This window comes from Chrysemys picta, chromosome 8 (genome assembly GCF_011386835.1).
Source record: "Chrysemys picta bellii isolate R12L10 chromosome 8, ASM1138683v2, whole genome shotgun sequence".
In the NCBI taxonomy this organism is placed as follows: domain Eukaryota; kingdom Metazoa; phylum Chordata; order Testudines; family Emydidae; genus Chrysemys; species Chrysemys picta.
Genome location: NC_088798.1, coordinates 18,349,122 through 18,365,106, shown reverse-complemented (window position 1 = coordinate 18,365,106; position 15,985 = coordinate 18,349,122). Strand labels below are relative to the sequence as shown.

The 15,985-nt window shown below is 44.6% G+C and overlaps 1 protein-coding gene across 3 annotated transcripts in view; it reads right to left on the bottom strand.

The window, feature by feature from the left end:
- The window catches only part of RAVER2 (ribonucleoprotein, PTB binding 2), a 62,158-nt gene extending 51,524 nt beyond the window's left edge, over positions 1–10,634 (bottom strand). For 2 of the 3 annotated variants that reach the window (XM_008166630.4, XM_024103840.3), the window contains exon 1: positions 10,321–10,633. In XM_008166630.4, coding sequence (XP_008164852.3) covers positions 10,321–10,542 — 222 coding nt within the window. In that variant the 5' untranslated portion in view covers positions 10,543–10,633. Of the gene's footprint in view, positions 1–10,320 lie in introns of all 3 variants that reach the window. The other variant, XM_005300067.5, reaches the window with a different exon arrangement.
- Positions 10,635–15,985: the final 5,351 nt, after the last annotated feature.

Sequence of the window (15,985 nt, the reverse complement as noted above, 5' to 3'; positions counted from 1 at the left end):
ATAATCTACTGAGTGTGGTCACCCTATTTGTATAAATGTATCACTCTTGTATCAGAAACTAGAAATATGAAATATAACGCTGAGGGCCTATTGTAATTATGCAAAGTGTGGGCCATTAATGGTGGTTTGGAATCTTGATGGCTCCCATCCACCAGGATTGACTGTGGATGGCTCTGTTTGCAGGCAGGCCTTCCTGTAAGTCAGGCTGGGAGGATTGAAGTCTTGCAGTGACATGTGATCATGTCACCTGAACTGGAATCCATCTTTAACTTGGTGTCTTTCAATTGAGAAGGAGGGGGTGGAAACCCAGAGAGGGACAAAGGATTTCCCCCTTATGCAAAAGATATATAAATGGGTGGAACAGAACAAAGGGGAGAGCCATCATGAGGAATCCCCTAGCTACCACCTGAGCTGGAACAAGAGCTGTACCAGGGGAAAGAATTGTGCCCAGGCCTGGAAGGTGTCCAGTCTGAGGAAAAAGCTTACTGAAGCATCTCTAAGGGTGACAATATCTGTATTCAGTTTGATTAGACATAGATTTGTGTGTTTTGTTTTATTTTGCTTGGTGACTTACTTTGTTCTGTCTGTTACTACTTGAAACCACTTAAATCCTACTTTCTGTATTTAATAAAATCACTTTTTACTTATTAACTCAGAGTATGTATTAATACCTGGGGAGGCAAACAGCTGTGTATGTCTCTCTATCAGTCTTATAGAGGGCGAACAATTTATGAGTTTACCCTGTATAAGCTTTATACAGGGTAAAACAGATTTATTTGGGTTTAGGCCCCATTGGGAGTTGGGCATCTGAGTGTTAAAGGCAAGAACACTTCTGTAAGCTGCTTTCAGGTAAGCCTACAGCTGTTAGGGGATGTGATTCAGACCTGGGTCTGGGTTTGCGGCAGGCTAGCAAGTCTGGCTCAAACCAGGCAGGGCACTGAAGTCGTAAGCTGACAGGGCAGGAAAGCAGGGGCAGTAGTAGTTTTGGCACATCAGTTGGCAGCTCCCAAGGGGGGTTCTGTGATCCAACCCGTTACAGCAGCATCATTAGTTGCCAGGCAGAGTCAGCCATGGAGGCAGTGTCACTTTTTTCCACAATGAATATAAACAAGTCATAAAAACCGAACACAACTATCTGATGCACACCTTACTGCAATCCTGAAGGTTTCAACTGCTCAGTCACTGAGGCCAAACATCAACAAACTGACAGAACTGAAGCGTTGCCAGGGTCTGGCAAACACTAAAAACTCTGGCAGGCGAAGAATTGTATAAAGTTGTATGACTGTTTTATTATTTCTAAGAAATCTGAAATAAAAAATACAATATAAACTTTTTATTTTCTGAACACCATCTTATCTTCAGTGACATTATTGGCCCACTGGGAGGATTTGAGGACTGGCACTGCCCCTAAGATAAATTGAGTTTGAGACCCCTGCTGTAAGTGATGTTTGTTTTGAAGCCTGTATTTTCAAATACATTGGTTTCCAACAGTGAGTGGTCACAGTATCATGTAATTCAATTGCTGGCATACTGACTATGCTAATTTTCAAGTTTTGCCTCAGGAAGCAAAAGTGTACAACATGATGAACTTCCAATGACTTGTGTAGTTTTCCTTTGGGTTTCACGGCTTAATTATTAACTTGTGAGTGGACTAAATTTCTCAGTCTTCAGAAAAAAAATATGGCAATCTTGGAAAAAAAAGGCTCTCTGGTATAGTCAGAAACTTCTTATATATCCTATAGTGAAATTGTATCCGTGGTACTGTACTATTAAACATCCACTTAATGGGATACTGTTTACAATATAATATGCAAATCCTTGGACTCCCGAAAAGCAGTAATAAAGCCCCAACGAAATGGGCAAAGGAAATGCCCAAAGACACAAATAGTATTTCTTGCTATTGCAAACTCAAAAATAAAAAATCTTATTTTGAAGCTCTTTTTAAAATAAACTTTAATTGCGTTAATAGCATTTTAAATGAATGACAGTGTGAGAAACACAGTTCAGAGTAGCCACCAAATTTAGCATTCAGAGGAAATTCTCTCATTGTGTGAAGTAATATTTTCTTTCCTTCTACTTTCTGCTCCCTCATTTCTACGAAGGGCAACGTGATAAGAGCGAAGGGACGGCATACAGGCTATGGCAAGGAGGAGTTTAAAAATCCCTTTCCACAACGAACTACCTCTGCAGACTTATCAAGCAAGGATAGGTTAACAAGAGCTTCTTGCAAGACTGCTTATCAGCTCTATTGGCTACAGGTACCTGATTCTATGAAGGGTGAGGATATAAGAGTTGAAAATGTACTGGGGGAAACAAGAAAGGACTGCAGACTAAAGGAGAACAAGGGGATTTCCTCTTGCAAAGCATGAAACAAGCCCTGTCTTAAATACTTTATTTGGGAGACTCAACTAACCCATTCTGTTTGGTCAATAAATGGGCATGACATTATTTTAAAACAGAATGAAACTTCTCATTGTGGATTCCTCTACCTCAGGCCAGGCATACAGAGTCCATTGCTTGATCTACCATTTCTCTGACCAGACTGTCACCTGCTCAAAGCACAAGATACCGCAGGAGGAGCATGCTTAGTAGAGATCTGTTCTAAATCTGGACTTGCTTATTAGACAGAAAAATAACCATAAGGAAACATGTGCCTTTTGCACTGGAAGGGGTCTCGTTCACTGTGGTATCATCATCCTAAGGATGGAAGAAGAGAGCAGGCCCCTCAACTGAATGTGACAGAAGTAGTTAATCATGCAGTTCCTCCTCTCCTAAATATGTTCACCCACCATGATATTAACTGCAGGAATCTTTCCTTTGACACATGGTGCTCTGACCCGCCAGGTGAACAGGACTAGGGCTGCCTTACTGCCCACATATATGATCAAAGAGAGAACAAGTGGAGTTTTGGGGGGAGAGGTCTCAGCGAATGGCTAGCAATCCTAAAACTTTCCAGAAAAGTGAACTATTCATGGCCACTTTATACTTTTCTATGGAAAATAGTTCCTGAAAAGGGATGCCCAGAGTAAAACAATGTCACGTCACTGATGTGCCTGTGCAAAACCCTACTACAAATTTAATTAACCCCCTAGGTAGAGCTGTTATTTTGAATGCAAAAGGGCACAGTGTGCCGGAAGCGAGCAGCATCCCAAGGGGCGCTGTGCTTGAGGGGATTAACGAGTGAGATCCTTTGGGGTGCTGTATGAGAGAGGGTGAGTGAGGGGGGCACAGAGCAGAATCCCATGGGGTAGTGTGCACGAGAGGGTGGGCCAGGGTTGGGCAGGATCCTGTACGGCCCTGTGTGTAACGGAGAAAAGCCACTAAGTGGGAATCTCAAGGGGGACTCACTGTGTGCAATGGTGCAGGTGAGGGCAAGATCCCATGGGGAACAGTGTGGGGGAGGGAGGGACCCAGAAGGATCCCGCAGGAGTGCTATGTGCAAGGGGCTGGGATAGGGGTCATTGAACAGGATCCTATGGGGCGCTTTGTGCTAGGGAGTGGTGAGGGGGCCTAAGCAGGACCCCATGGCGGGGGTTCCAAGTGGGATCCAATGGGGGAGTAAGGGGCAGGGGTTGGGCAGTATCCCATGAGGGACAGCGTGTGAAGGATGGGTGGGAGGCTCTGAACAGGATCCCCCTGGGGATAGTGAGGGGGGCTACACAGGATTTCATGGGTGTTGTGTGTGAGGGATTAATGAGGAGGCTCTGAGCAGGATCCCTTGGGGTAGTGAGGGGGAGCTCCAATCAGGATCCCATGGGGCACTGTGTGTATGGGTGGGGTTCAAATTGGGATCCACTAGCAAACAGGATCAGTCAATAGGGGAGTTTTGTGAGGGAGTTCTCCAGGTGAAGGAGAAGTGACTACGTGACCCTTGGGGTGAGTTTGTGGTCTGTTAGTTTGTTGTGTGCTTGCTTGGTTGCTGTTTGCCTGCTTGATTGAAGTTTATAGTGTGGTCTGTTTGGGGAGGCTGTGTGCTGAGTTTAGTGGCCTGCTAGGCAAGGATGAGAGCTTCCTAAGGAGGCTGTAGTTTGCCATCCTTTGATTCCTAATCCCTTTAGGATCCCTTGGAGGGAGGGGGGAGGCCTAACTCAGGGAGAACAGGGTTTTAAAAAGTCAGCTCCTAAGCGACCACAGGAGCTCGCGAACAGGGGAGTTTTGCAAGGATGTTCAGCGAGGGGGTGTGAGAGCCAGATACAGCTAATAAACATTCTCTAAACTTAGGCCAATCACAGCCCCCCAAAAAACAACACACACACCCGAAGAACAACTCTCTCTCTCTCTCTCACACACACACAAAAGAAACCTTCAAGAGTAAAAAGAATGCAGGCATAAGTCCAGCAGCAGAGTGGGGCCTACCCAGTTTATTGCACGGAATGCAGCATGTATGATTATCTGCCTTGTGGGCAACTGGCATGTCTATGGATGGGGCCCGTTATTAGGAAGAGACAGGTAATAGTAATGGGGATTTGATCATTAGAAATATAGAGAACTGGGTTTGCGATGAACCGCATGGTGAATTGCCTGCTCGGTGCAAAGGTTATAGACCTCTCGAGACATCTAGACAGACCTATGTGCAGTGTTGGGGAGGAGCTGGTGGTTGTGGTATATGTAGGTACCAATGACATAGGGAAAAGTAGGAGAGAGGTTCTGGAGGGCAAATTTAGGCTACTAGGTAAGAGATTAAAGTCCAGTACCTCCATAGTAGCATTCTCTGAAATGCGTCTAGTTCCACATGCAAAGCCAGTCAGCCAGGCAGAACTGCAGGGTATCATTGTGTGGATGAGACAGTGGTGTTCAAAGAGGAGTTTATTAGGAACTGGGGAACCTTTTGGGAAAGGAAGAGCCTATATAGGAAGAATGGGCTCCACCTAAACCAAACCAAAATCAGATTGTTGGCATGTAAAATTGAAAATGTTGTAGAGGAGTTTTTAAACTAAGGGCTGAGGGAAAGCTGACAGGTGTTGAGGTGCACATGGTTCAGATAGACACATCCCTTAGGGGACAATTTATTAAAGGGGCTAGTTTATATCCTTACTAGGAAAGGATAGAAGTTGATAAAGTACAGATAAGAACTGAAGAGAAACAGTCAATGAAAAAGAGTCCCATTCAACGATATCACATTAAGGCAGACAACTATATATTGACAAAAGTTATAAGTGCTTATTTACAAATGCAAGAAGCCTAAATACTAAGATGGGTGAATTTGAGTGCCTGGTATTAAATGAGGATATTGATATAATATGCATCACAGAAAGTTGGTGGAATGATGATAAGCAATGGGACATGGTAATACCAGGGTACAAAATATACAGGAACGATAGGCCACGCTGGTTGGGGAGTGCCACTATATGTGAAAGAAAGCATAAAGTCAAATATAATACAAATCTTAAATGAATCAAACCGAAGCATAATATCAGTATGGATAGAAATTCCATGCTTGAATAATAAGAATATAGCAGTAGGAATATACTACCAGTCACCTGACCAGGATGATGACAGTGACTGTAAAATGCTCATGGAGATTAGAGAGGCAACAAAACCAAAAACCCCAATAATAATGGGGGATTTCAACTATCCCCATATTTGCTGGGAATCTGTCACCTCAAGATGGGGTGCAGAGATGAAATTTACAGATACCATAAATGACTGCTTCTTGGAGTAGCTTGTCCTGGAACCCACAAAGGGACAGGCAATTCTTGATTTCGCCCTTGATTTAGTGGGACACAGGATCGGATCCATGAGGTGAATATAGCTGCAGCTCTCGGCAATAATTAATGACCACAATGTACTTAAATTTAACATCCTTTCGGGGGGGGGGGGGGAAATACCAAAGAAACCCAGGAGATTTAACTTCAAAAAAGGGAACTACACAAGAATGAGGAAGGTACTGAAATGAAAATTAAAGGGAACAGTCACAAAGAGTGAATTGCCTGGAAGATGCATGGAAACTTTTAAAAAACACTATAATTGAGCCTCAAACTATTTGCTTACCCCAAATAAAAGAAAAACAATAAGAGGACCAAAGAGTGCCATCATAGCTAAACAACAGTGTAAAGAGGCAGTTGGAGACAAAAAGACATCCTTTAACAATTGGATGTCAAATCCTACTGAGGACAAAAGAAAGGAACATAAACTCTCACAAGTCAAGGGTAAAAGTATAAGTAGGCAGACCAAAAAAGAATTTGAAAAGCAACTAGCAAAAGACACAAAAACCTAACAGCAAATATTTTTTAAGTACATCACAAACAGGAAGCCTGCCAAACAATCAGTGGGGCCACTGGACGATCAAGTTGCTAAAAAGGCACTCTAGGAAGACAAAGTTGTTGATCAGATGCAAAATGAAATTTTTGCATTGGTTTTCACCACACAGGATGCGAGGGAGGTTCCTCTACACCTGAGCTATTTTTTTGGATGACAGTTCTGAGGAACTGTTCCAGATTGAGGTGTCAACACAAGATGTTTTGGAATAAACTGATAAATTAAACAGTAATAAGTCACTGGGATCAGATGGCATTCACCCAAGATTTCTGAAAGAACTCATATAGGAAATTGCAGAACTACTCATTATGGTATGTAACTAAGCCCCTTCATTTTCAATTTAAACCAATTTTTACTAAAAAAAAAAAAATCCTTGGTTTTACAGAAAGTATTATTCAGTTTTTTCTGATTTTCACCCTATTTTTGCATCATGCAAATATATAAAAAATAACTTGTTTTATTAGGAAAATACAATACATTGCATGAGATATATGTATTACGATAATAATCTGTGTGTATATGCAAAGCTGGTTGTTGAAGTAAGGTTATATATTAGTCTAGAAGAGAGAGACAATAAACAAACAGGCACACAAGCAACCTCAGCGTGCACATCTGAACGTACTGATGAATCTCACGCACACCCCGTACATATTTCAAGCTGTTAGCAGATAATAGTTTAAAGATTTGACACACTAAAATGAGAAGTATCAGAATACGTTTCAGAACACAAGAAAGTACTCAAAAGTTTAAAAAAACAAAAAGAGAGAGAAAAGGATGAAGATGAGTGCATGCGCTGCAAATGGTGTGCCCCAATTATTAAATGTAAATATTTATAGGTTCTATGTCTACAACAGTAAACTGTTTATTCAAATGCAAAGTTTTATTTGGGGATTAGAGATATATTGTTTTCTTAAACTCAGAGGTGGCATTGTGTTGAGTTCTGTTTTAGTTCTGCAGCAAACACGCTGATGAACAGTATTCAATGCATTAATCTACTGGATACTTTTTTCTCCTGTCTTTCCGTCCACCAAAATAAACTCCGATATTTACCCAGAAAAATCATTAATAGTTTTTTGCACTGATTTTCACCTTTTGTTGTTGTTGTGGTAATAAACACTGATAAATTCCTGGGAAATATTGAATAAGATAAAATCTGAAAACGAAGGGCCCTATATCACTTAAGTATCAGATGACCAATCTAATGCTGATTTTTTTAAAAGAGGTGATCCTGCCAAGTAGAGGCTGGTAAGCCTAACTTCAATACCAGGCAAACTGGTTGAAACTAGTAAAGAACAGAATTATCAAATATAGAGATGAATACGATATTTTGGGAAAGAGTCAACATGGCTTTTGTAAAGGGAAACCATACCTCACTAATCTATTAGAATTCTTTGATGGTCAACAAACATGTGGATAAGAGTGACACAGTGATACAGTGTACTTTGGACTTTTAGAAAGCCTTTGACAAGGTCCTTCACTTAAGGCTCTTGAGCAAAATAGGCAGTCATAGAATAGGAAGGAAGGTCCTCTCATGGATCAGCAATAGGTTAAAAGATAGGAAACAAAGGATAGGAATAAATGGTCAGTTTTCACAGTGGAGAGAGGTAAATAGCACAGTCCCCCAACGATCTGTAATGGGACCAATGCCGTTCAAAAGGTTCGTAAGTGATCTGGAAAAAGGGGTAAACAGTGAGGTGGCAAAGTTGCCGATGATTCAAGATAGTCCAAAACTGACTGCGAAGAGTCATGAACGGATCTCACAAATGTGAGACTGGGCAACACAATGGCAGATGATATTCAATGTTGGTAAATGCAAAGTAATACACATTGGAAAACAATCTCAACTATACATACAAAATGATGGGGCCTAAATTACCCGTTTCCCCTCAAAAAAGAGATCTTGTTGTCTTTGTGGCTAGGTCTCTGAAAACATCTCCTCAAAAAAGCTAACAATGTTATGAACCACCAGGAAAGGGATAGATAGCAAGACAGAAAATATCATCATGCCACTATATAAATCCATGGTATGCCCATACCTTGAATACTGCTTGTGGTTATAGTCGCTCCATCTCAAAAAAGATATATTAGAATTGGAAAAAATACAGAGAAGGGCAACAAAAATGTTTGGGAGTATAGAACAGCTTCCACACAAGGAAAGATTAAAAAGACTGGGAATGTTCGTCTTAGAAAAGAGACTACGAAGGGGGATACAGAGGTCTATAAAAACAAGAATGGAGCAAGTGAATAGGGAAGCATTATTTACCCCTTCACATAACACATGAAACAGGAATGAAATCAATAGGCACCAGGTTTAAAACAAACATAAAAAAGAACTTTTTCACACAATGCCCAGTCTACCTGTGGAACTCCCAGAGAATGCTGTGAAGGTCAAAAGCATAACTGGGTTGAAAAAAGAGTTATGTAAATTCTTGGAAGAAAATCGATGGCTATTAACCAAGATGGTCAGGGACATAACCCCATTCTCTAGGTCAGGGATCCTCAAACTTCATTGCACTGCAACCCCCTTCTGACAACAAAAATTACTACATGACCCTGGGAGTGGGGACCGAAGCCTGAACCCTGCTGCCTCATGTGTGTGGTGGCGGGCAAAGCCAAAGCACAAGGGCTTCAGCCCTGGGCTGGGGCCTGTAACCTGAGCCCTGCCACCCTGGGCCAAAGCTGAAGCCTGAGCCCTGCCACCCAGGGTTTGAAGCCCTTGGGCTTCAGCTTTAGGCCCAGGACCCAGCAAGTCTAAGGCCAGCCCTGGTGATCCCATTAAAACAGGGTCACATCTCACTTTGGGGTCCCAACCAGGGCCGGCTTTAGGAAGTGCGGGCCCGATTCGAACAGTTTCGACAGGGCCCCGGCAGGGATGACTAAAAAAAACCACGTAAAAAAACACGTGGGGCTTGTACTCACCGGGCGGCGCTCCTAGTCTTCGGGTCTTTCACTCGCTCTGGGTCTTCGGCGGCACTGAAGGACCTGCTGCCGAAGTGCTGCCGAAGACCCGGAGCGAGTGAAGGACCCGCTGCCGAAGTGCCGCCGAAGACCCGGAGCGCCACCGGGTGAGTAAAAATTAAAAAGGAGCCTCTAGCCAGGGAAGGGATTCTCGGCCACTTCTTTCTCCCCTCCCCTCCGGCGGCCCTGCCACTGGGCGCGGGGCCCTCTTAGGCGCGGGGCCCGATTCGGGGGAATTGGTGGAATTGGCCTAAAGCCGGCCATGGTCCCAACCCACAGTTAGAGAACTGCTGCTCTAGGTGCTCCTAAACCTCTGACTGCCAGAAGCTGGGACTGGATGATGGGATGGATCACTCGATAAATTGCTGCCCTATTCGGTCACCAGCCATGTCAGAAAACAGGATATGTACTGGGTTAGATAAACCATTGGTCTGACTGAGCATAGCCATTCGTATGTTCTTATCCTGTGGGATGCCATATGCTGGGAGGAAAGGGGGCTTGGCAGGATCCTGTGGGGAGCTGCGCGTGGGGACAGAGGAAGGACTCGGAGTGGGACCCCGTGGGATGCTATGTGCGCGGGTGGAGGGGGATCCCACGAGGCACTGTGTGCGCGGGGGAGCTCAGAGCAGAACCCCCATGAGGTGCTGTGAGGGGGGGGGGGAGCTCAGAGCGGGGACCCCCATGGGGTGCGGTGGGGGGGAGGAGGTCAAAGCAGGAACCTGTGGGGCGCTGTGTATGGGGGGGAGCTAGGAGCAGGACCCCCATAGGGTGTTGTGTGCGGGGGGGCTCGGAGCGGGACCTCATGGGGCGCTGTGGGGGGGGGCTCGGAGCGGGACCCCCATGGTGCGTTGGGGGGGGGAAGGTCGAAGCGGGACCCCCATGGGGCGCTGTGTGCGGGGGAGCTAGGAACGGGACCCCCATAGGGTGTTGGGGGGGGGGCTCGGAGCGGGACCCCGAGGGGCCGGGCGATGTCGAGGATCCACTCTCCAGGTCTCCCCTTTGGGCGGGCACGGGAATGGCGGCCGTCTCCTGCCTGCCCTGTGCAGGCTCTGGGGTCCCCCCAGCCCGGCTGGCTCGTCTCCCGAAGCGGGGGCGCCGCGGTACCTGGCTGCTGCTCTCCTCGGGCAGGTTCCTCAGCAGGACCTTGCGCCTGTTGCTCAGCTCCCGGCGGGCGCTCTCCAGCCGCATGGCGATCTCGGGCGGGCGGAGGGGCGCCGCGCTCCCGCCGAGCTCCGGCTGCGCCCCCAGCCCCGGCTCCCGCTGAGCCCCGGACAGCTCCGTGCCCGGCTCCGCTGCTGCCGCCATCTTACAGTCAGAGAGAGACATCCCGTCTGGCCGGCGAGCCCGCGGGGGGAGGGAGCCGGGCAAGGGGCGGGCGGGCCAGCGGGGAGGGGCAGCCCGCTGCGGCGGCTAGGAGAGTCCGCGGGACTCAGAGAGGGAACCAGAGCCAGGCACCACGGTTCGCCTCCCCAAGCCTGGGACGCGAGTGCTCCGCGCCCCCCTCACACACCCCTCGTGCACCCCTCAGCCTGCCCTCACACACCCCGAGCCTGGGGCACCACTGGTCCCCGACCCCCACTGCTCCTCCCCTCCCCCGTGCTCCCCGACCCCCACTGCTTCGCCGCCGCGACCCCCATGCACCCCCTTTCAGCTTGTCCCCCCCCCAACTGGACCCTGGGGCACCACTGCTCCGTGCCTCCCATGCCCCCCGTTCCCTACTGCTTTCCAACCCCCTCGCATCCCTCAGCCCACCCATCCAGCCCGAGCCTGGGCACCACTGCTTCGCGCCCCCCCCCCGTGCACCCTGACCTCCATGCATCCTTGAACCCGACCTCACTCCCTCCCAGTCTGAGGCACCACTACTTCCCGTGCACCCTGACTCCCATAACTCTCTGCCCCGCACATCTCAGCCTCCCCCCAGTGGTGCTCCCCATGCACCCTCAGCCCACTCCTCCCACCCTAGGATACCCCTCCTCTGCCTCACCTCCATGCCCCCCTGTACATCTCTGCCCTCTGTACCCCCAGTTCCCTCTGAGCCTGGTACACTCTGCACCCTCACCTCTGGGCCATCCATACCCCACTGTTCCCCATTTAACCCCCAGACTGGGACTCCACTGCTCCCTGGGTACCCCTCAAGACCATCCCCTCTGACCCCGGGACCCCACTGTTCCCCACACCCCATGCCCCCTTCACTTCTTCCCACCCCCACTGAGCCTGGGATCCCACTGTAGCACCCCATCCCACTGCCCCCAGTAGACGCTTGCTCCTCCCGTACACCAAGCCGAGCACCCCCCTGCACCCTCTCTACTCCCAGTAGACCCCCACACACACCCACCACAGATCCTGGGACCCCAATTTCCACCTTCCTCCCACTGAGCCTGAGACTCGACTGTACCGTGCCCTGCCCCTCAGTGCACCCTCTCTCCCCACACAGTGATTGAGCTTGTGACATCATTGTATCCTGCCCCCCCCCTCTCCTCCCAGTACACTCCTTCATTCACCTACTGAGCCTGGGATTGTATTGTAGGCCCCTGCACAGTGCACCTCCTCCCCCCACACCCACTGAGCCTGGGGCTCTACTGTTGACCACCAGCCCGGAGTGTCAGGATCTCTACTTTGCTACCCCAGTCTCACTGAATGCCGCTGCTACCAGGATTCCCACTTGGAACCTCTTCTCCCTGGGAGCCTACTACATCCCAACCTCTTCTCTCTGTGAGCATACTACATCCCACTACCTACTGCACACTTGGGACTTTCTCTATGCACACAGCTTGTCACCCCAATTTTATCCCCAACTATTCAATGCAGCTGGCACATCATTGCACCCTTTCTGTATTCCAAACCTCCATACACAATACACTCCCTCACAGGAGGAATCTATTGACCTTTACTCTTATAAATTTTTATCTTTCCCTAGGTCTTCCATAGAAAAGGGTAAAAAGCCAGATGCAGCTGAATTTTGTACATAGATAAACATAGCCAGTGCTATTACATCCATAAAATCTACACCTTATGCTTGGCTCCACCAAGATCCAGCAGTAGATAAACTTGTTTCACCCCATGCACACTCCCTTTGATCCCCACATACATCTCTGGGACGCCACTGCATTCCGCTTCACCCTATATCCTTTCAAATTCTGAATCTTGTAGCTCAAGATCCCACCTTGCCATGTCTTCCACTTTCCCCCATAATACACAATTCCACGTGTACATGCCCTCAGGACCAACGGAAATGGAATCACTTGTGAAATGGAATGACAGCTGCTTCACAGCACATGAATAATAAAACAATTTAGGACAGTAAGTTAGCAGGGATACTGTATCTTATTGCAAATACAGGGAGGATTTTAAATAGGCAAAATATAATGACCCAAGATGGCATTTGGCCAAGACACTGTTCTTAACATTCCCATTCTTGTGTAAAGTATTATGGAAATATGGTAAATACAGATTATCAGAACTTCTGGCACTATGTCTCATTTGATAGATGCCACCTACAACAGGAAGTGTCAGGTCATTCTAGTTTTTATGGTACATCAGTCTGTATATTTTCCAAGTTACCTATCACCTCCCTCTTAGTAAAGCTAGAAGTAATTGAAAAATGGGACACATTTTTGAGAAAATTTTCGTTAAGAATTTTTGTAATTTTTTAACCAAATCTAATAGAAACATTTTAATTGCTTTCTCTACCATCCTTGCCTTTTTTGCTGAACTGACAAATCTTCTGCAACACTACACTGTAAACCAGGGGTTGGCAACCTTTCAGAAGTGGTGTGCCGAGTCTTCATTTATTCACTGTAATTTAAGGTTTTGTGTGCCAGTAATACATTTTAACATTTTTAGAAGGTCTCTTTCTATAAGTCTATAATATATAACTAAACTATTGTTGTATGTAAAGTAAATAAGGTTTTTAAAATGTTTAAGAAGCTTCATTTAAAATTAAATTAAGATGCAGAGCCTCCCGGACTGATGGCTAGGCTAGGACCTGGGCAGTGTGAGTGCCACTCAAAATCAGCTCGTGTGCTGCCTTCGGCACGCATGCCATAGGTTGCCTACCCCTGCTGTAAACTTTTAATTACTTCTAGTCTCTACCAATGATTTTTATTATGGAATTTCTATTATGAAGCAAAGAAAAGTCTTCTTGAAAGACACAAAGAGCCGAATTCCAGTACAACTCTGGTAAGCATAAGGATCAGATATGAACAAGTTATCGGTGTGTCAACTGACTGATTAGTCCCAATAATTTATGGCTCCAAAATGCTTTGTTTATTAGGCCTAAGAAGTCTCTCAGTTGCATGGTTTGGTGCATCTGCCTGTCAAAGTTGAAATCCCATATCCCATTTACTGGTCTCTCTTTCAAGGAGGTTGTGTGCTCTGCTAGTATGAAGAAAGGAATAGAAACTAGAGGGATCTTGGGGCTTTTATTTCCCTATTAAATCCCCTATGACGTCAGTTAAAACACTTAACCACCAGCACGTCTGGTGAAGACGCTCTATGCTGACAAGAGAGCTCTCCCGTTGGCATAAAAAAACCCACCTGTGCAAATGGCAGAACATGAGCACTTATATCGGTGTAACTTATGGCGCTCAGAGGGGATGATTTATTCACACTCCTGAGCGACATAAGTTATACCAACATAGGCCGTAGTGTACACATAGTCTTACTTATCTCAGATGAAAAACTACATAAAAAAAGCAGGACTTTACTGAAAGCCACATGCTGAACTGTGTAAATAAAGTACAGTAGGCCAAAACCTAGACCAAAACATTTATCAAAGCATCAGTAGTGTTACTATATGAGGTATTTATTAGACTCTCCTTCCATCTGGAACATTGTTTGTTGCATTGGTCATGGCACAATAGGAAGGATATTAGTGGAGAGAGGCTATAGCATAAAGGCAACAAAACGGTAACAGGTCTCAAGGATATAAAATAAGAGAGGTCGAGGTGATTTCCATTGGGCTGTATTTTTAAGGTGAAAACAGATTTTCAAGAAGAGGTAGAATAAACTTGGGAGAGAAACGTGTCACACTAGTGATGGTTTCAAGCATTTGGCAGTTGAATAATGTAAGAATAAAGGGGAAGCACAGTTTCATACAAAGGATAATAAATCAGTTATTGGAGAAGGTTAGAAATTTAAGCACAGAATATAAATAAATTCAATAAATACTTGATCCTCAGTTACATTAGGGTATTCCCACTTCTGCCAAACATTTAGATGAACAGAAATCTAGTGGGGTGTCTATTGTAGCCAGTGTTACAGCAGCTCTGGCATATTTATCATTTTATTAGTTAAACCTGCTAACTAACTAGGTTTCTTAGGCCTAACGCCCCTTCATCAGTTTTTCTAGAATTTCCTTGTGTAAACACATTCTTAGGTTTTGAGAGGGAAGTGAATGGTGGGAAAAAATGGTAAACTAGACCTTAGATAAAACAAAATAAAAGGTGAGAAATAGCAGGCCTAGGCCAAGATGGTCTTTTCTTTTTCTGATTTTATTTCTCATCAGCAACAGCAACAACAAAACCTATTATAGGAAAATCAAATCAAATGGATAAACCAGACTCTCAGTGCTGTAATAACAGAAGTCACCCTCTTGTGGCAAAATAAAAATGAGACACTGAAAAAGTCATCTAGTAATACATGCATGAAGTTTTACAGAAATTTTGTTTTGATACAGTTCAACTTCACAAACTTTGGACACCAATTTGGCTAAATTTGAAAGAATGGATTTAGCAAACCTCAGCAAATTAAGATTCCTAAGAATCCTGGAGCCTTTGTTACTTCTAAAATTAGTTTCAAGTAGATTAAAATTATTTTGAAAAAACTAGTAAAGAAAAAAACGGGTTTTTTTTGCCATATTGATCTGAAAGATTTTAGTGAGGCCAACAAGTTTCAATTCATGGGATTACTACCCCTTAATCTCACAGTCTGGAATTTTCATCAGCTAATAAACTTGCTCCTTCAGTCCTTTACATATATTTAAAAAGTTTAGAAATCACAAGTCCAAAGGAGGAGTATAAATCTTTTTTTTAGAATCTAGAAGCTGATATTTCCCAAATCTCCAACATTTTAATATCTCAGACATTTTTTAAGTGATTAAATTTGTCTTTCAGCACAAGCTATGTGGTACAGGTTGTATTGCTAATGTTAGAGGATTTACAAATTATTATTTTTATTACAATAGAACCTAGAGGCCTCAATCACTGATAGTAAAAGCTAATTAAGAAAGGAAATTAGAAAAATACTTTTAGCATGACTATTCTGTCAGCAGTTCAGTCCTTAGTGGTGATAGATGCTCCAAGAAAGTTATAGTTGCAACAGGGATAATATCCTATGTTATACAAAATCCTTGGGAAAGATAAAATCTGCCAATGAAAAGTCTTAATTTCTTCAAATGAGGCAATTTTGCCAGACAAGGATTTTCATATCAACCATTAATTGAAATATTACTACTATAATACTATATAAGTACTATATCCTCAAATCAAGTATACAAACAAATCATGTGATTGACTATTTAGAAAATGTATTTCTTGGACCATGAAAAAGTTGATAGCTCTACTAAAAGTACTGAAACACTTTAAAGATTCATTTCCAGATTAAGTTATCATTCAGTTGTGGCTTTGCTTTTTTATTTTTCAAGATACAAGCACCATATAACAATGAAATAATCAGATTTTGAGAGCAGTTAAATTATTGAGCCTACTAAAAATATTCCTACTTTTATAAAATGGATTCTGTTTTAGTTAATTATATGTTATTGACAATT